This window comes from Zonotrichia albicollis, chromosome 11 (genome assembly GCF_047830755.1).
Source record: "Zonotrichia albicollis isolate bZonAlb1 chromosome 11, bZonAlb1.hap1, whole genome shotgun sequence".
Taxonomy (NCBI): Eukaryota; Metazoa; Chordata; class Aves; order Passeriformes; family Passerellidae; genus Zonotrichia; species Zonotrichia albicollis.
Window position 1 is genome coordinate 14,958,860 of NC_133829.1, and position 20,638 is coordinate 14,979,497.

Here is a 20,638-nt window from a genome sequence, read left to right on the forward strand (position 1 = left end):
ACCGGGGCCGGGCGCCGGGCCAGCTCCGCGGGTGCCGCACTCCTCAGTGGCGTCCAGCCACAGGACGAGGGGCAATGGCCATAAACTGAACACAAGTTTCACCTCAGCGCGAGGGAGAACTTCTTCACACTGAGGGTGGCTCAGCGCTGGAAGAGCTGCCCAGGGAGGGTGGGGCGTGTCCCTCTCTGCAGACACTCCGAGCCCAGCTGGACGCGTTCCGTGCCACCTGCCCCAGGTGTCCGTGCCTCCCAGCAGCCCTGGCTCAGCGCTTGTGTCCGGCACTGAGGGCACTGAGGGGAGCAGGCTCCGGGCCCGGCTCCGCTCCCCTGCCAGCCCCCGATGGTCGCTGGGTGCCCCATCCCGCGGTGGCACTGCCCAAGGCCGCTCTGTGTCCCCAGGGAGCCGTTCTGCTGCTGGGCCGGAGCTGAGGGTGTTTTCTGGGAGTCTCCACAGCATCTCTCTGCGCATAACATTCCTGAATGCCATGTCATCCTGCTAGGTGATCACCTCACCTTTCCCTGCTGCTTGAGGTGCTCCAGTGCAACAAAACCCAAACACCAAAAGTTTGAACATTATAGCAAGGGACAGCACTGGACTCAGTCATGTTCCATTATATGACCAGATTTATGAGAACAAATTATTTTTGAGCCCTTGTGCAAATAATACATAGATCCACCCCTAAAGTTTAATAATGTAGGATTCAATGTGTACTATTTAAAAGCTCACTGAAGAGGGTTTCTCCAAGAACATTTCTTATGGTGGATGATAAACACAGTTGATTCCTCAGGCCTTTTATTAGAAACCTCTAGATCTTTTAAGGGCAGCTAGATGATAATGATTATTTTGTATATAAAGAAACTCATATCTTAGGGCAATTCTGTCTGGCTTTACTAATAATTATGCAAATTTGAGACAGTAGCTAATCAGCCAGATATCAGTGTTTACTGTAATAGCTGTGTGCTCAGCATGGTGCATGTTCATTTTGCCCTGGTGTTAGCATCAAGGCACATCCCATGAGCATGCACAGATCCTTCATGGAAACACCGTTTTTTAGGCGGAGGGTTTTAGTTTTTAGTTTAGTTGTTAAGATTTTTTTTAAGACTCTCCATTTGCTGCTGAGAGGCTATTTTCTGGCATGGTTTTCTATGGTGACTTTTCCCATCTGTCCCTTTCTACATCCCAATTACTTGACAGATTTTGGTTTCCTTTTGAAGATACTAAAAACTCAAAACATTACCCAAACTGTAATGCAGTTTTACACAGAACTGCAGTGTATCTGCAGATATAATCTGTAGACAGGTTGTTTAAACATTTGGCAAATGATCTTTTAATTAGTATTATTAATTCTCAAAATTGTTAACTTGATGAAACAGCCTCATATACATAATAAAGTCTCACTTTATCAAAATACCAAAAGTAGTATTTCCAGCCCAATAGGGCAGGAGTTTTTTTAATGAAGTTACTGCAGCTGCAAGTATTGTACCACAACTGACCTCTCAAAGACTTCAGAGGTCCCAAAGGGATTGGGATATATTTTTTAACTTTTTAAAATTTAAGTTTCTAACAAACATTCTCCCTCTACGTCATTTTGGAGACAGTGACTCAGACAGATGGTTATTATGGAAAATTACATACCAAAATGGAAGGTAAAAATAGGGTGCACGAAACCAGTCCATGAATATATCTCTCTTACTCTTCAATTTCTGGAAATAATCATTTCCATAAAAGCCAGCCATGGGTGCAAAGTTGGATATTCCCCCTATTTAATGCAAATTGTGCATCACCACATATGCTTTCAGGGTACCTGCAGTTACAAATTAGTTCAGATCTTAAAATCATATTTTGAACCTGTCTTTATTACTGAAAAAAATGCAATGTTAAAAATAAGTAAAAATTTTCATTCAAGATGTACTTCATAGAAGATTTTAGTACCTATTTACTATTTTTGTGTTAGCAGTAACGGTTGAAAGGCCACTTTAGATTAGACCTAGAAGTCATTAAATACTTCAAAATGTATCATTACGTTAAAATGTATTAGAGAACTCCCTCATTTGTGAATCTATGTTATGAATTTAGCAGTTAGCAATGCTTTTTGACAATATACAAGATAGTGCAAATGAACATTAAAATTGACAGTTGACATCATTTTATAGATATTTAAGGATTATACAAGACACAAACATCCATCCTCCTTTATAATAAGATAAATATTTATTTCATAATTTGTTCAAAGTGCTTTGAAAATGCTTGTCCAAGGTGACAGATTTTGCATTCCTAAATAGTTGAGCTCTTCCATTGTGAAATGTCAGCCCTAGGTTGATTAATTTATACATTGCTGTTAGTTTCCATTTTCATAGTAATTAACTAGTTGAACTTGATGATCTTTTTCTGTTTGACAGCCTCAATTTGGGCAACATGGCAACTGCTTTGGTAAAAAAACTGATATTGAAACAATTAATTCTGAGTTTTTCTCTTAGTTAAGGGTTCCTATGTGCAACTAACCCACGTCACAGCACTACAGGAAGAATTCCTTCTAAGGACAGAATCAAATGAAGTGCCAAGGATATCATTGTCCATACACTCCTAGGGTAAGTACCTCCACCAGATAATGTAAACATCTCCATGTTCATGGCCTTTTTATGAGAATTCAGCTTGATATGGTAATGATGAAACCAACAGAATTCAGAATGAAGTTCAGGTGCATTAACAGCAGAAGAAGCATGACAGGAAGGGACTTTTTGTAGAATTGCAAAGCTGTAAAGGTTAGCTTTCTTTTGAAAAGCATGCAGTTAGTTCTTTTCTCAGCTTTTTAAGTTTGCTTCTAGTTTTGTCTCATCATAAGGAATGGGATTAATTCTGCAGCCTGTTCACCCCCTCCCACCTAGGAGTGACTTGAGGGCTGCAGAGAGGAAGCAAAAAAAGATACTTTGCATCATTTAATTATGAGCTCTTTAGCTGCCTGAGTAATGTTGATGGAGCCCAGAAAAATGTGTCTTGTCTGCCTTAGGCAGCATAAAATGGGAACATGCTTCAGCTCAGAGGGGGAAAAAGGCACATGGAGAGATTGGAACAGGAAATTCGCACTTGACAAATGGCACAAGCGTGAGAAAATTTACTGGCAAAATACTAACACTCCATCTTCTGAGAAGCTTGACATTATCAGAGAAGACGGTTTTGCTGTTTTAAAAAATCCACCAAACAGACAAAAAAACAAAAAAGAAGAGCCTAATTCCCTTCCAAGATAATCAGGCTCCAGTTACTTGAATCACTGTTGTTCAGGGGTGTATTGTTAAATGTCCCTCCACTGAAAGGAGCAAATTACAGTTCTCTCATTCCCCAGTTTCCATCCCTGAATTTCCACTGTTTTTCTGGGTGTTACTCCCCTCTTATAATCATGGCAGTGACAAAGAGTAAGGCCCAGGTATGTAAGCCTTGTACCAACCCCTTGGTAAGTCAGAACAACCACTTGTGAAGGCTGCCTGCCTTAAGGTGAAGGACTACACAGTTGATAGGGGCTGATTCTGTTCCCATTGAAGTCTAAGGGCGTTAAGTTTATGGACAGGAAACTTTGTTATGGACAGGTGTCTCAGTTGTAGCTGTCTTCAGCTCCCTTGGATATTCTCTAAGTCCGTAGCTCCAGAAAGGGAAATCCTCCTGTCCTGTAGCACACACCCAAAAAGTAGGGGGGTCAGATCCCATCCAATTTTAAGAGCTTTTAAGAACATGATCCACTTTTGTGTACTGACTAATTTGCACACCTAAACTCTCTTTTGCAGGGCTGGGGCTGTCTGTGTGCTGACATTTTCTTGACTTCCACCTCAGGAGTAGTCAGTAAAAAGGTATGAACTGTGAGATAGGAGCACAACTTAGATATCAGGAACAAAATACATCAGTTGACTTAGAGCTGATGGGCAACCTCATGCCAGTCAGTCAGGAAAATTGCTGGTTACTAGCTAACAAGTAATACTAGCTTCACAACCATCAGGTGGAGCAAGTGTTTACTTTAAAATGTCTGCTCTCCAGCACTGCCTTGTAGGTGCACAGTTTGTGGTGACTGGGAGTGGCGCTGAGCCTCATCCCCAGTGGGCACAGCTGTGAGCAGCAGGGGAGCAGCACTGCCAGCAATGAGCCAGGGAGTGCCCAGGGGCACTGACCAACACCAGAGGGCACAGAGGGCACTCAGGTGCAGTGCATCAACAGGAGGGGATAAAAGGCTGGGCTAAAGAACAACAAAGAGCAGAGATCTGCAGCCTTCTGCAGCGATGTTCCTCTGTATGGGCAGAGGCCTGAAGCCTTCTGATGAGGTGTCACTGTGTATAGGTGAGTGCTTGAAGCCTGCTGAAGTGGCATGGGGATGCTCTGTGTATTGTGGCTGTGTCAACTGTGCCATGTGCTGTGACACTACCTCAAGCTGCTTACTCTGTTCATAGATATCACACACAGAAGTCCATTTCCTTCTGACAGGCCAAAGAAATGGAGAATGAACCATGGGAGGGCAGTTTCTGTTGCACCAAACTAAGCGTATTTGGTTTAAAGGCTTCTGTTCAATTATCTTAACTAATGAGGCTTTTAGTATTGGCATTCCTATGCTGGCTTTGCAGAAAAGGTACCTCCTCGTCTTTGACAGAAAGAAAAGACAAAAGCAGCTTTGCTCATAGAATGTCTCCTAGAATGGCTGAATCATATTTTAGGGATATTAAATCTTTCTGCATTTCCATCGTAAGTGTTAGGATTTCTAAATTTAAGCAGTTTAGAATTTAGATCACAAACTGCCCTCTAAACAGTGATTTGATGAAATGTAGGAACCCTGTGGCAAGCTGTGTTTTTCTTAAAATATGACAGAAGGAGTACTTATTTTAAGTACAAAACTATCTTGTTAAAAAATATCATTGCTTTGTAGAGATTTTTTCAGAAGCAAAATTCATGAGGAAGTGGCAATGTCTTTAAAACATGTTTAAATTTCAGGTCAACATTATAGTTGTATTTTGTTGCTGCAAGCATGACATATGTTGCAAATAATTCCATTAAGTAAAAAGTTGTAGACTAAAATCATCTTCATATTAAGCTGAAGGTTCTTACTGCATATGCAGAGATGTAGGAAAATTTAAAATTCAGATTGTAGTTAAGCTAGGAAAGTATGACTTTTTAAGGCTTGAGAAGACCAAAGAAATAATAAGTCTTCTATTTCTACAACTGAAATGTCAAAACAAACCTATAAAAGAAAGCATCAGGAAAAGACTGCTTGGGTAATATACAGCAATAAGGTGAAGTCTGTTCATAAAAAACAAAACTGCCTGCAGCCTGTGACATCAGCATACTGGTGTGGTCTTTAATGCTAACAACTGTACAGAAGCAAGACTTATGTGGTGTGTGTTTGCCACTGATTTTGTAATTGGTTCTGCACAGGAAAACCTTATTTGTAAAGTAAGTGAAAAGGTTTATTGCTGCTTGCTCATGTCTCTTCAAGATGTCCTTCTCTGAGAAAGCTTGAGGAAAAAAAGCTTTAAACAGCCCTAAAATGAAAATAAAATGTCACAACTGCGTTACAGTATGAAATATATGTCAGGTAAGTAGTTTTCAGGTTCTCTTGTTGCATTGCCTGCATATCCACAAAGTTCATAAAACAACTGAATGATGATTTGTGCATGCTAACTTCCTTGGCAGTAATTGTTATGCCAAGAAAAACTTATTTACTGATTGCAGACATCCATACAATAATATATGGGTTTTTTATTACATGAACCAATCAATCAGTGTGAAGCACAGATGGTGAATGGTGAAAAGAGAAAACATAATACCTTTATTTCTAAAGAAAATGTTGTTGTCACTGGGAAGTGGGTCTCTGCTCTGAAATGTAGAGCAAAATAATGCAGCTTGACCTAGAAACTGTACAGTTTCTGTGGCTACAGAGGTTAAATCTTGCTGCAAACAGGCAACAAAAGATAAATTACTGTGGTACATTTGTAACTCAGCTTGTGTATTTGTGTTCAGAATCACAGAGAATCCAAGAAATGCCAAACATTAATTCTGAAAATTAAATCGGCAACAAGAGTAAAGACAGACCCTAAATGTGTAGCACTGTTTCAGTACTCAAAAGCTGCACTTCATCCATGGGCACTTCAATGAACTTGTAAAGACTGAATACCACATCAATATTCCCAGCACCAGCTCAGGAACTTCACAATTCTTCTATTGTTTAATTTATGAATATTGCAGCTCAAGCTTGCTCAAGTTCCACAAGGACTCCATGGCAATCTTTAGGGTGAAGAAAAATCACAGGTTTGCCATGTGCACCTATTTTTGGCTCTTCACTCAATATTCGAATCTTTTTTTTCTTCAGTTCTGTCATAGCCGCTTTTATGTCATCAACCTTTTAAAAAAGACACAGTTCAGACAAATTAACATTTTGCACTGTATTATGCAGACTTTACATTTAGGAGCAATAACAATTCCTTACTGAAATGTTATTTCTAAGTTCTAATGTAATTCTGAAAATAAGTTATAAACCATTTAAAAACATCTAGTATTAAAAATACTGCAGGAGTTTGCATTTGTTGTTTGAGGATTTTATAAAATACCATTTAAATGGACTGTGCAATATTTAAGAAATTAATAAACTGAAATTGCTCATGCACAAAGGCCATTGATTTTATTTTTTTTGTTGCTTTATAAGGCATCCATAAATAATCTAAATTCTGCATTACTTTCTGCTCTCAATAAGTAAAGAAAAATACCTCCCTTTATAAGTGATGACAGAGCACTTACTCATTAAATGGTGAAAAAGGGAGGGCAGAAGGTACAAGTCCCTTTTAGATTTATGTATTCTCCTTCTGAGTAGGTTAAGGTTCATTAATTTTCCTTAGGAAAAAAACTTGGAATAATCAAAAATATATCAGATGTGGTATTTGTACTGAACTTTACTATAATAACAGCCATTAATACCGTATTTCAGTACAGTTTCCTACAGAAATATGTAATTAACAAAAATATGCCTGCACTATATGCTGTGATCTGAAGTTCTGGTGTCATGTCATCTAATGAAATTCTAATTTTCCTAAACTTAAATGCATTCATGTTTTGAAATAATAATATTAGCACTCAGTTTAGAAAATTCAATAGTCAATAAGGACCTAGAATTTAAATAGTATCACTGCTATTTTCCAAGGCTGAGAAGCCTAGACATAATTTGGTGAATAAACTCTTCTGCCAATGTTATGGTAGGGAAGAAGGAAATTCCTAGCTTTAATTCAGAGGAATAGACATCACCTAACTGCTACCCATTTGCACCAGTTTTGTTTGTGAATATCCCACACTCACTACAGCTCTTCCTACACAAGCTACCAGTCTGCAAAACAAAAAGGAATGACTGTCAAATTATCTACACTAGAAAGGCCACATGTGCCATGGCCATGGTCCCCTCCAGGTTCTTCCCCTGAGCAGAAAAGGCAGAGCAGCTGCTGCTCCTGTCCTGCAGAGACGGCCTGAGGAGGAGCAGGGCTGGGCTCAGCTGGAGTGAATTCCTGCTTCCCCAAGGACGAGTGACAGTAAACAGAGCAAAGCCTTTGGGTGCATCCATGTTCGAGTACCAGGCTTGGATTGCTCTCTTACTCTGCTGTGTCCAGCATGGTCTTCACTGCAACTGTTAAATTGTAGCTGCTCAGGAATTATTTAATTTCCTTTTAAAACATTTACCTTTTTTGAAACAAGTTGACTATCAAAACATCTGTCTAAATTTTCCTTTGTATTAGAGAGAAGAAATATGACAGCCTTATATGTTAGTTCAAACCTATCAAAACATGCATACTTGAATGTATCTATCTTATTACAAGAAATATGATGTTAAAATACCTCAATGCAGATATGATGCATTCCTCCAGTCTTGTTTTTTTGCAGGAAGCTTGCAATGGGACTTTTCTCTCCTAAAGGATGTAGAAGTTCCAGCTTGGTATTTCCCAGCTCCACAAAAACAGTGTAGACACCATGTTCAGGAAGAGCAACAGTCTCACTCACCTGGGCTCCTAACACATCTTTATACAAGGACTGAGCTTTCTCCAGATCAGGCACTGCAATTGCCACGTGATTGAGTCGGCCCAGTTTCCACAAACAGCTTGGAATGTTTTGTGAGAAGGACTTTGATGGTGATAGAGTTTGTACTGTGGGAGCACAAGTCTGCAATCTGCTAAGAAGCCCTGGAAAAAAAGTGAACAGCACTGACACGATGCTTTTGAGAAAGTCTCGGTGCCTGCTCTTTCCCCTGTGAAGGCCTGCAGAGCTGCCAAGGCATTGGCACACCCTTGTGCAATGCTCAGGGCAGACTGGGAGCAAGGAAACAGTCACTCTCTCTTCAGACCAAGTAAATATTCACAAGTATTAAGAGAATAATAAATAAAAACCCAAAGCAGACTCAAATTTGGTGTAAACCCTTACATATGCCTGTTAAAGAGAGGAAGACAGGACCAATTGTAAAGGCCAACTGTATAATGTGTTTAAAAGTGACTTTTGATATTTTCAGAGCTTCTTATGAAACAGAGAAAGAAATATGGATATGCCTATACCTCTCAAAATTACAGCAAACAAACAAAAGGATCACAATAATATACAATAAGATACAAAAATGAGGGTATTTGCTATTAATTACCTTAAAATTAATCTGTCAGTATTAGAATCTAGAGGGATTGGGGTGGGGAGAAATTGCGATAGCATCAGTTATTTCTAGAACCAAAATTAGAACTAGATTAAAGGACATATTCATTAAAACTACATTTTAATTCCGTGCCAGTTTGCCTTAGGCCAAGTCAGAGTTCCCAGTGCCTTAAGGCCAAGCTAGAGGCATCTTAGCCCTTTGGGAATCTTTGAGGCATTCTTTGCTTTAAAGTCACAAATGTTCTATTTTGCTGAGAGATTGTGCCAATGATGAGCTGAGATTCTGGATGCTTTGCAGCACACTGAGGATGGATAGCCTGGCTGGGCTCTTGGTACTCTGTAAGGTCAGTAAGAGCTGTAATTAATTAAATCAGCTTTGTTTCTCAGTATGGAACTGAGAACAACCATTCCACAGGAATTCCACATTCTACCAGTTAATTTTTTTTCAAAAACTGATCCTTAAAGGTAAGTCTTTCTGAGCATGGAACAGTGTTGGAGGAAGAAATGTTTGCACGTATTGACACTTAAATTTACAACATGCAATGTGCCTATTAGCAAGGACTCTGTCACAAAAGCAGGTCTATTCACAATCTTTTGATGATACTAAATCAAGATTCTACATTAAGTATTTCCAGAAACCTGTCCAATGCTGCAGGTAACTGCCCTGCAGGATTTCTTGCCAGGCTTTCACATGTTCCATCCTGTCATCTCCTTCATCACAGCCAGAAAGTTCTGGACAATTCTTTCGCTTGGTACCTTTAGGATGTCATACTGGTAAAGGACAGCAACTGCTGTTCAAATTTTACATGTTAAAAAATCCCTTAGAAATTTCCACAGGGAAAAGAAATGTTTGTTTTTCAAATGTCTGTGCAGAAACTGTTTTGTAGAAACACTTGCCATGTTAATGCAGCTGAATCAGGGTGAACCAAGTAATTCCAGGAGGGAGCAGTACTGTGCAATGCCTAAAATGCACGAGGTACAAACATGCAGGAGCAAGGTGGCATGATTAAAGGCATGGCTAATTAACCAGTGCAGGGTTTGACAGTTAACCAGAGTAAATAAATGTGTTACAAACAGTAACAACCCCCACAATATCTGCTATGCAGTCTTTCCTCCCCACCTAAGCTTCTACTGAAGCAGCTCCATTTTACTGTAATTTCTTAAGGCATGATTCAATTCTTGCTGAAGCAAGAGAGATTTTTCCACTTGGAGGAAGGCAGTATTCTCTAAATAAGAAAACTCCTTTGAAAGAGAAGAATCCCTTTCTATATAATTTATTATGTTTTCCAGAGCCATTTACTGTTTTATTTTTTTTCCAAATATTAACAGAGTGCAGTTCAATAGAAATACTACTAATGCAGATTTATTTTCCAAGCAGTCTTTACTAATGGAAAGGCAAGGATTTTCCCATTCTTTTCCCAAGAATCTATAATTCTTGCTGCACTTCACACAGGGCATATAACCACACAGTTATTTAATTTGTTTTTTTTCTATTTCAAGTAAATTGACAAAGACACAGCCTCTTTATACTCAGCTATTTGTGAAGCACTCGCAAAATAGTAGAAAATGTTCTTTCTTATGGGTTCTGCCCCAGAAATATTTGATTTCTTGTGCTGTTTCCTGGGAAGACTGAAAAAGTGAAGTATATTCCTAGGATTCTTGTAAAGTCAAAGACACTTACATGCTCACTCATATCAGCATTTATTCCATGAAGTCTTGTGAATTTATCCTAGCTCTAGTCAGATGCATACAGAGTACAAATTTTAAATCCATAATTGAATTGACTGAGATTAAACAAAAACCATTTGTGTTTTTCTTGCATTATCTAGATTAGTAACTATATAGATTACTTAAAATTCTCATCTTCTTCTAACCCAATAATCAAAAAATGCCTTGCAGCGAAAAAGAAAGCTTTTCAGGATTTCAGTGATTGAAATCCTATCACTTCCATGTTTCTAGGACAGAAACACGTGTATTTATATATCACATATATACATCACAAAACTACTTCTAGAGTATATAACCTTCTTCAGCTTCATTTGAAGAATATTTTTAAATTTATTTATTTGGGGGTCATTCTGTTGATCATTGATCTACTTGTAGTACACATATCAGAGTTTAAATATACAGTTGTAACCAAGGGTTATGTTCTTTAACCAAGCAGATTATGAAGTATCAAGTCTGAAGTACCCCACAAACTGAGATCCTCACCCTTCAAATGTTTATTCATAGGCTTGTTTGTTGCTTCTGATGTGGAGCAGTGTTCATTGACTTAATCAAGGAAAATAAGGAATCAAACACCAGCCAAATTCAACTGAACTCAGTCATGTTCTCCATGGGAAGGTTTTACAACAGTGGGTTGCAGTTAGAACCTTGTCACTGGGCACTGCTTTATTGTCACTCTTTTCAGGGGGAGATGAACTCCCAAAGCATGGAGAGGATGCTGTTACCATAGGGAATCTGGCACGCAGGGGCTGCGTTCACTCTCTAGACCAAATGGAGAAAGGGCATAGTGTGGTCATTCTTAAATTCCAGCAATCTCAAGGTGGTGTATCTTGTGAACTCTGGAAGCCAACTGGGCTCACAGTGCTGCTCTGCTCTGTGCTGGACGGCGCTTTTGGGAGTCAGATGGGCTCCACAGCTCAAGGAAACTGAGTCCCAGTGTGCTGTGGCTCTTGTTCCCTCCTTCGAAGCGCAGTATGACTATACAATGGTGTTTTCATTCCCAGCATCCTACTGATCAATCACTGACAGCATTGAGCCTCTCATTCACTTTTTCTCCTGGTCTGGGGCTACCAAGTAAAATGGTGTGGTTTAGGTATTGTGACTTTAACCTACCTTACCAGAGTGAGCAGTACAGGTTATTATCAGAACGGGAAATTATTTTGAATTTGACCTCCAAACCACACCTCAAAAAAGACAAGCTCCTCCTTGCACCTTAAGTTTGGCGTTTGCTTTGTAAGTTTACCCTGTGCTAGCTAATGTCAGTTGTTAATGCGCCCGTCAGTTGGATCGGGAGAACTTGTCTTGATTTACAGAAGCGGCAGTTTCGTGTTCGGCCTGCGAGGTTCTCACGGGGAGCTCGGCCAGGCCGGAGCAGGCACCGAGGCCCGCGGCCGCCCCGCCGCCACCGCCGCCCGCGTTCCCGCCGCCCTTCCCTCCGCCCTCCTCGTTACCTCCCCGCGTTACCCCCCCGCGTTACCGGCCGCTCCGCGCCGCAGCACCGCCGCCATCTCACCGCCCTCCCCGGCACCCCTCGGTGCGGGCCCGGCGCCAGCGCGGCGAGCCGGCAGCGGCGTGTGACCGTGAGGGGCCGTGCCCGGCAGCGCAGCGCGCCATTGGAGCGGCAGCGGCAGCGGCGGCCGCGCCCTCCCCGGGGCCGCGCCCTCCCTGGGGCCTGGTCCTCGAAGGGGCCGTGCCCTCCGCAAGGGCCGTGCCACATCCAGACTTTCCTTTAACACCTCCAGGAACACTAACTTCACCGCCTCTCTAGGCAGCTCATTGCTGTATCTAATCACCCTTTCTTAGAAGAAATTTCTTCTGATGTCCAACCTGTCCCCTGGTTCAGCTTGAGCCCAAGTCCTCGTGTCCTGTCACCAGGACAAGTGACAGCAGGAGGCTGTAACGCCTGGCTACACCTGGTGTAGGGAGTCCTGGAGGGCAGTAAGGTCACCCCAAGCCTCCTTTTCTCCAGGCTGAGACCCCCAGCTCCTTTATCCGACTTGTGCCCCAGTTACTTTTCCAGTTCTGTTGCTGCTCTCTGGACTTGCTCCAGCACCTCAATGTCCTTCCTGAACTGAGGGTCCCAGAACTGGGCCCAGAGCTCAAAGGTAGCCTTAGCAGTGCGGAGTACAGGGGAATAATCACTTCCCTGGCTGGCTGGCCACACTATTCCTCATAGAGGCCAGGATGCCATGAAGCAGTGTGCCAGGAGACTGAGGACAGGGAGCAGGCTGTCTGCTGGCGCTGAGCTCTTACTGTGTCAGGCATTGCACTCTGCGAGTTGCTGCGATACAGCCTAAGTAGATAAACAACTTGTGCCGCTTCAAATCTAATTTTGTGTGATTAGTTAAAAGTGCAGATCAAAATGAGTGGTCAAAATGGGTATTTGAAAGTTCCAGTATATGGCACATTCAATTTCTAGCCCAGATTGTGTGTCAGGTGTGTTTCTGATGTTCAGAGAATTTCAGGTGCAGGTCACAGTCACAGCTCTGCTGGCTGGGCCCTGCTCCACACCATGGTTTTTGGAGCGTGCAAAGTGACAGTGAGGGGACACAGAGGTGGAATTGCAGGGCATTCTTTTATCTGCACTGAAAAGACTTAATTTGTTGGTAGGAAGGAAACATGAAAACAGCAGAGACAGGAGCAGTACAGAAGTTAAAAGGTTAGTCACAGTTTTGGATCAAGCTGTAGAAGGGCTGTGTGGGTGGCTGAAAACACAAGGGTCTAAGGGTGTAGGGCATGACTTTATAAAATAAACTTTAACGAACGCACATGATGTAAGAGGGGAGTTGAAAAGCATTGGGCAGTGCTGTGTAGATGGTGAAGAGGGATGTGAGTGCCTTGTTACCCTGAACTTGTAGACACCTGGTGAGATCAGGTGTTTTGCCCACAGAAGCAGGTGGAGATGTGCAGTTCCAAAATAGCCCTTGTATCTAGGTCAGAGATTCAAAACTGTGAAGTAAGATGACTGTAGCTCCACTATATTTAGAGCAGGTTTGCCAGTGCTGATGCACATTCCAATCTACAGCGACACCGCGCCCTTCCCAGGTCGTGAAGCAGCAGCCACCGGGCATGACTGCCGTACACTGCTAGGGGTTCTGGGAGAAGGAGGCGCTTTTAAGCGAGGGCTGGGCCAGGAGGCGGGAACGCCGCGGCTCGGGAGGCGGGCCGGGGTAGGGCTCCGCGGGCGGAACCACTGTGTGCGGAACCTTGGTGGCGGCGCGGCAGCCGCCCGGGCCCGAGAGCTGTGGCACGGCGGAGGCGGTGCCGGTCCCCACGTGTGCGCGGCGCGATGGCGGCGGTGCCGGCGCTCCCGGGGCTCCAGGGCATCCAGACGTGCCTCAGGGTGGCCGGAGCGGCCGCGGCGCGCCCCGAGTGCTTCCTCAGGTACCGCGGGGCGGCGGGGGGAGGCACTGTTAGCCGTAGAGAAAAGCCTGGCGGAGCCTGGCCAGGTGTAAAAGCTGAGGAGTGAGGCGTGGGGAAGCGCAGTTACCTCTGAGCCACCTGGGTCTGGCTCCTGGACCATTGAGGTGTTTGCTGCTGTACTGTTCGCTTCCCCACAAGGTCTGGAGTGCTTAAATCAGATCAACATATTGTAAGATGCGGCTGCAGAAAGCTGGAATTTTCTGCCCAGCTGCTATTTCATACACGAGGTGTGATAAAGCTGAAAGGATTAAGAATTTAGTGTTTTTCCCTATGACTGTGAAGTAGCAGTACTCCACGCCGTGTGGGGGATGTCCAGCCGCAGCAGTCACTATTGAAGGTGCTGTTCTGCAGCACAGAGAACCGCAGCAGGTACAACTGTGATTGGTTTCATGGAAAGTGCTAAACTTTTATTTTTGTGTTCTCAGTGTGCAGGATGGGCTGGCTGCCGACTTCAGAGCAATGACGAAGACTCTCTACGATTTGAATAAAGGAAGTAACATTGTTCGTGGGGGCCCTCTAAAAGAGCTGGTAATAGAAAATTTTGATGAAGAACAGATTTGGCAGCAACTAGAGCTCCAGAACAACACAGTTCTCAATTTCTTCAAGAAATCCATTGCAAGGGATGCCGAGGATGAAGATCTTTGCCTTCTCTCAGACCAGGAAGAGGATGGCTCTGGTGCAGAGACCGGCAGTGACAAGGAGTTGGAAGACAACATAATGGAAGTGGAAACTGAACAGATGAATGTTTATACAAAAGATAAAGACAAAAATAAAACTAAAGCTAAAGAAAAACAAAGTACACTCAGAGAAAGCATAATGCAGAAAGACAGTGATGAGGATTCTGATATTGACTTTGATATTGAAGCTCTGGAGCAACAAGCTAAAACAGCCAAGGAAACCACACTGAGAAAGAAGGGAAGGAAATCAGTAGTGGATGATAAGTTTTTTAAGCTAGCTGAGATGGAAGCTTTTGTAGAACATGCAGAGAAGGAAGACAATGAAGAAGAAGAAGATGATGACATTAATTATTTTGAAGACATTATCTCAGATGATGAGGAAGACTCTGAAGAAGCTAAAGTCAAAGTAAGTTTTTTCCTTTAAATCAAAATCTGGCATCTGTTAGGATGCCCATAAAGTGTTTAACTCTGTGTAGAAACTGCCAAGTTACATTTGTTTATGTGACTAATGATTATTTCTGAGGCTTTATTTTAACAATTAATATCTGGTAAGAAAATTCCCTGGTGCAGAAGGACAGAGCATCCTGCTATTACAGTCTCTCCTGACATGGGCCCTGGGCTTTTACATAAATGAAGGAAGAGATAGTACCCATGGGAAATCAGGGGCCTTGAGAATTGCACAATAGGTGACCCAGCAAATTAAGATTTGTCACTCAGCATCTGGCAATTAGAGATCACTGAGGTGGCTGATGCAGAGCAAAGGGCTTTTTCCAGGGATGTGGCCTTGTACCTCTGATACAACTTCAATTGATGAGTAATTGATTCAAAAATAAGTATTTTATTATTCAATATTTACCAGGCATTCTCACTAGCAAGTAAGAAATATGCCCAGGGAATTAGTGTGCGTTCCAACCAGTATTTGGCAAAATCTACAGTTTCTTGGCTTCTGTATGTGTAAGTGGTAGAGAACTCTAAAAACCAGGAAAAGAAATCAGTTTTACTATGACAACCTACCACAGGTTAATGCATCAATACCCTGAATTAGTGTTGCACAGGCAGTGCTGTTCCCCAGGCACTAAAGACTCTAAAAGACAGGATACCCTTTGCTTTCTGTCACTCTTAAGAGCTGTGGTTTGTTATTTGGGTTTTTTTTCTTCCCCTCTCACTTTTTTAGCCAATTAAAAGTTCCAGAGATATGACATACAAAGATTTCTTTGATCCAGTTGATGATGATGATGGTGATGATGATTTAGTAGCTAATGATGCTGAAGAGGATCAGGAAGAGGAAGCAGACAGTGCCATTGAAGAGCAAAATGAAGAAAGTATGTCTGAGTAAGTAAAATGCAGGTAAAATGTCCTCATAATTTTAGACTAAAGTAAAGCAGAAAATACTGAGAATATCACACTCACTCTGGTCATAGTTTGCCATTCTCAGTTAACTGTTGTATGTTCATGGTTTGTGTTCTCACCTTTTTTATATTTTTAAAATATTGTCCCTTGATCTTTATTTGAATAAAGCATTTAAAAGTTTAAATAAGTTGTTATTTAAGAATAAGAGTTATTCTTATTATCCAGAAGTTTCCCTAGTGTCCTCTATCTTTAGGGGTATCCTTGAGGGCTGTTGTAAACTGTAAGTTACTTGTAACAGGTAAACATCTAAGGGCTGAAATATCTTCATGTGAAAAATTATAAAGGTTTCTCAACTTTTATTTTATATTAAATGTTATTGTTACAGGTTTGAGGATATGGATGAAATGGTGGAGCACATGAGAAGTAAAGAAGCTTCTAAAAAAGTAACTTTCAGTTTGCCAGATGACAGTGAAACAGAAGATGGAACTGAAGCACAATTAGAGAAGGACATCAGTCCCAGTGAAATAAAGTCCTCATTTGAGAAGAGACAGGAAAAGGTAATTTTGGTTTGGTTTTCTTTGGCGTTTGTTCATATTTTATTTGGCCAATACTTCGAAACAGCAGCAAATAATTTTTATTTTACTGGTTGTTTCATTTGTTCAGAGTCCAGCAGATACAAACAGGGGATTTAAAATTTAAGGAAAACATGTGGTTTAACTACATGGATACATCTCCAATCATATATTCCCTCATGTACCTGAAATAAATAATAACTTTTTTGCTGTGAGATTACAAGTGAGCTGTGTTTTAAACTTCCTAGCAAATTGTGTTTTTCAGATGAGCAAAAAAATAAAAAGCTTGGAAGAAGCACTGTTAGAGGAGAAGCCTTGGCAGCTGAAAGGAGAAGTGACTGGGCAGAAGCGCCCTGAGAACAGCCTTTTGGAAGAAACAGTGCTCTTTGACCACGCAGTGAGAATGGGTAAGGAGGGACTGGGCTTTACTGGGTGTTCTGCCCTTTGAGCTTGCTGAAAACACCTGGGACTCAGGAGGACACCAGGTTAAACCTCTTGATGTGATTTTGAGGTTGCTTCACACTGCATTTTCACAGTGCAAACTACAGGAAATTGTAAATTTTATCAGCCTCACATAATAGGACTTACTTTTATATTTATTTACTCCACCTTCAATTGCCACATTTTTGTGAAAGCTTTGCTTTCTTTTTCTGCAGTTAATTCTTTACAGAACAAGACCTATTTCTTGCTGGAGAAACAATAATCTTAAAATTCTTTGCCTTTTCCTTTCAGCACCTGTGATCACAGAAGAAACGACTTTTCAGCTTGAAGATCTCATTAAGCAGAGAATATTGGATGAGGTTAATATTGTCTTACCTGTTCCTCCTTACACTGTTCATAGACTTGAGTCACAGGGCACATTCCAAGGATGAATTGGAAGCATTTCCAATGTTGGGTGTAGAATTATCTTAATTTCTGCAACTAGTTGTTTTATTCTTTTGTCTTGATGAATGTGTTTTTAGATTTCTAAGGAGCCCTGTTTTTATATCCCTGTTATATACCAGGGATTTCAGTGTTTTAGTGCATTTCAAAGCAGACTGTGTGCAGATAAAACTGCAAGGAGTTGATGTGGAATATAAAGCCAGCCTGTAATTGTTGGCTGTTACCATAACTGCTGCTCTGAGCATTCTGACACTGACCAAAATTCAGTTGTTTGCTTCATTTTGCTTCAAAGCCACTGACAGAAAATTTGTATCTCACAACTTGTTGAGCCTTACTGTTCATTTAAATAGCCCTACTGTTGAATTTAAAAAGGTGAGGAAGAGTTTGTAACTTATTATAGTTGTTGCCTTTATTCATAAAACCAAGGACACAAGCAGAGCTATAACATTTATTACTTTTTTTTTTTTAATTAAAATGTGAAACTTGAAGAGTCCTAGGGATGCTACATGCATAAACTAGTTCATGTGCCAGATAAATAACTGAAAAATATTCTAAGTAAGATGTAGCTGGTACTTGGCTGTAGTTGCACTTGGTCCTTACTTTATGACTTTCTCAGGCATGGGATGATGTAGTACCAAAAGAGAAACCCAAAGAGGAAGCTTTTGAGTACAAGAAGCGGATCAGTTTGGATCATGAAAAGAGTAAACTGAGTCTGGCTGAAATCTACGAGCAGGAATACATGAAACTTCACCAGGTAACACAAACCATGCCTTTCCTGTGGGTTTGAAGTTCACACTCTGTACTCTTGTGTGTTCATTTATACATTTCCAAGTGGAAGTAATTTAGTCTTTCTCTGAATATTCACCAGAGAAAGGGCTCTGAGCTGTAAGTTGTGTTGTTACCAGTCTTGCTAAAGTAAAGTAGCCTTATGAATGGTGTTACAGTTACATTGCATTTTTAATGCAGCAAAAGACTGAAGAGGAAGAAAATCCTGAACACAAAGAAATTCAGGAAATGATGGATTCACTCTTCCAGAAGCTGGATGCACTTTGTAATTTCCACTTCACACCCAAACCAGTAAGTGCATAAGTTTCATTAAGTTGGGGGCTTTCTCCCTTTTTTTTTTTTAACTGGATACTTTAAAATACATTCCATAAATGGAAAGCAGAGTAAACATTGGTGTTTCCTGAGCTCATTCTTATTTCATATTAAATGTACTGTGATTGCCTCTAAACAAACCCAACTAGTAGTTTTCTTCAGCTGTCTGGCAGCTGCTGAGGTGCTGTGCTCAGTCCTGAATGTGTCTCTTTATTTCCAGCCGGTGCCAGAAGTTAAAATCGTGTCCAACCTTCCAGCTATAAGTATGGAAGAAGTAGCACCAGTTGCTGTTAGTGATGCTGCTCTCTTAGCACCAGAGGAGATCAAGGTAAATATGAAATGGCATTAGGGGATTACAGAAGGATGTACTGTCTGTCAGAGCACTGGGAATTCTGCCCTTCCCATCCTGGTGGGTACTTCCTCACCTTGTGGACTTTTTTGGCCTAGAATTTTAGCATTGATGGTTGTTGGGAGGTTTTGAGGGTTGAGGTGGTTTTTTGTTTGTTTGTTTGTTTGAGTGCTTTTTTAGTTGTTTGTTTTGGGGATTTTTAGTTTTGGTGTTTTTTTCTGACTGGGGAAGTAGTAAATTTTATTTGGCACCAGTAGGCCTTAATACTATACTTTGGTTTTGATCTTAACTGTTGTATGATGGTCATTGTTTTCCCAATATTTATTTGGGTATTGAGAGGGGGAAAACTAAACAGCACTAGAGCAGAGCAATTAGCATGTCCTGGATCAGTTGTACAAATCTCATTTCCCAGCTTTTGTCAGGTTTTGGCCTTTGCCTTATCCTGAGCTCTCACCTGAAATATTGGAAACGCTCTGTGAGTTCTGTGAAGTGAGTCTTGTTTTTTGCACTGTTATGGATTTATTTAGGAAAAGAACAAAGCTGGTGATGTAAAAACTGATGCAGAAAAGACTTCCACAGACAAAAAACGAGAACTGAGAAGGAAAAAGCTCCGCAAACGTATGAAGCGAAGGGAAAGGGAGAAACGTCAGAAGCTTCTGGAAAAGATGAAACCAGAACAAGGCACAAAACTCAGCAAGAAAGCTGCTGCAGCAAAATTAAAAAGGCTTGCCAAAGAAGGCAAGGCATCTCTGCTCAAGGTAAGACTAAAATCCCAAGGACAGGAAATTTTTCTCTAGAGAGGAAAGGAAACTTTATCCCAAAGAATTACAGGTATGAGGTTGGAAAAATGTGAAAAAGCTGTATGATACAATTAATATATATGAAAGGATGTTCATCAGGCAGGAATGATTTTGTGTGAGGTATTTTTTTTCTATTTATTTGGAAGTTCATAAAGTGATGTTCCTGCAAATATATTTTCTTTATTTCCTGCATTTAAGCCATTCCACTTCATCAAGTGGGACTGCTTGAATGCACATTGAGGTTTCTGTGTTCTGTATAAGCTTTGGGTAATTTAAACTGTTTTGTTATACAGTTTAACTTTTCTGTTTAACTTTGTCTTTATTGTGGAGCCTTCCCTATAATCTCATCAGATTGAAATTATTTTGCATGCTATAAAACAGTAAACTCGTGCACCACTTAAGGTGCCTTTTAAATAAAACTCAAAAAATCTGAAATTTTGAAGTATTAGAAACTAATAGGAAAAATAACTTCATTATTCCAGATGTTTGTACTTACCTTTTCAGAAGGCAAGGAGAACACAAAATACAGATACCCTGTTGTAGTTCATGATGTGCAAGGATCTGTTCTTGATGCCTGCTCTTACCTGTCAGGCTAATTGCTACATAGGAAGAGAATGTAATCTTTATTTCTTTGGATAGCAGGAGTGGACTAAAAATGTGGTGAACAATATCCTTTGAATATCAGTTACCAGATCTTTTTAAGTTAAATACCATTATGCTTGAGTAACTAGTAAGTAATATAATGGTACTGTTTGTACATGTCTTGGTTATAACAAATGTTTTGTCCCATGACAGGATGAAGGTAAAGACAAGGCCTTGAAATCATCCCAGGCCTTCTTTTCTCAGCTGCAAGCTCAAGTGAGAATGCAAATCAAAGATGCCAGCAAATTAAAAAAGAAACAGAAGAAGGAGAAAGCAATCTCTGTTCATAAACTAAAGTTGTAATTTACCTTTTTTATACAGGTACATACATATATACATCTTGTATATATTAAATTTTTTTTCTGAATTTGAGTAGGTTTTACTCTGTGCTGATCTTTAAAATACTTTAACTTCTAAGGTGATGTTCAGACAGTTTTCTGTAGATTTTACTCTTGTTTTCTACCACAGAACTCTGAT

The 20,638-nt window shown here is 40.9% G+C and overlaps 2 protein-coding genes across 2 annotated transcripts; one reads left to right on the forward strand and one right to left on the reverse strand.

Moving 5' to 3' along the window:
• Window positions 1-2,189: 2,189 nt before the first annotated feature.
• Window positions 2,190-12,013, reverse strand: MCEE (methylmalonyl-CoA epimerase). Its single transcript, XM_005487815.4, has 3 exons — window positions 11,846-12,013; window positions 7,849-8,189; window positions 2,190-6,370 (listed from the first exon to the last, which is right to left on the reverse strand). The coding sequence occupies exons 1-3, from the start codon at window positions 11,874-11,876 to the stop codon at window positions 6,218-6,220; spliced, it is 525 nt and encodes a 174-aa protein (XP_005487872.1). The 5' UTR covers window positions 11,877-12,013; the 3' UTR covers window positions 2,190-6,217.
• A 1,560-nt stretch (window positions 12,014-13,573) lies between these two features.
• On the forward strand, window positions 13,574-20,528 carry MPHOSPH10 (M-phase phosphoprotein 10). The gene is made up of 11 exons (XM_074549481.1): window positions 13,574-13,752; window positions 14,217-14,874; window positions 15,643-15,800; window positions 16,204-16,375; window positions 16,656-16,797; window positions 17,123-17,190; window positions 17,889-18,026; window positions 18,239-18,349; window positions 18,591-18,698; window positions 19,247-19,477; window positions 20,315-20,528. Exons 1-11 carry the CDS (start codon window positions 13,658-13,660, stop codon window positions 20,462-20,464), a joined length of 2,031 nt encoding a protein of 676 aa, XP_074405582.1. The 5' UTR covers window positions 13,574-13,657; the 3' UTR covers window positions 20,465-20,528.
• Window positions 20,529-20,638: the final 110 nt, after the last annotated feature.

Coding starts and splice junctions, on each gene's coding strand:
- MCEE (XM_005487815.4), bottom strand. CDS start 11,876: ATGGCGGCGGTGCTGCGGCGCGGAGCGGCCG. Junction 8,190..11,845: donor GCTGCGGCGCGGAGCGGCCG/GTAACGCGGGGG, acceptor CTTTTTTTCCAG/GGCTTCTTAGCAGATTGCAG. Junction 6,371..7,848: donor TGCATCATATCTGCATTGAG/GTATTTTAACAT, acceptor CTTTTTTAAAAG/GTTGATGACATAAAAGCGGC.
- MPHOSPH10 (XM_074549481.1), top strand. CDS start 13,658: ATGGCGGCGGTGCCGGCGCTCCCGGGGCTCCAGGGCATCCAGACGTGC. Junction 18,027..18,238: donor AATACATGAAACTTCACCAG/GTAACACAAACC, acceptor TTTTTAATGCAG/CAAAAGACTGAAGAGGAAGA. Junction 19,478..20,314: donor GCAAGGCATCTCTGCTCAAG/GTAAGACTAAAA, acceptor GTCCCATGACAG/GATGAAGGTAAAGACAAGGC.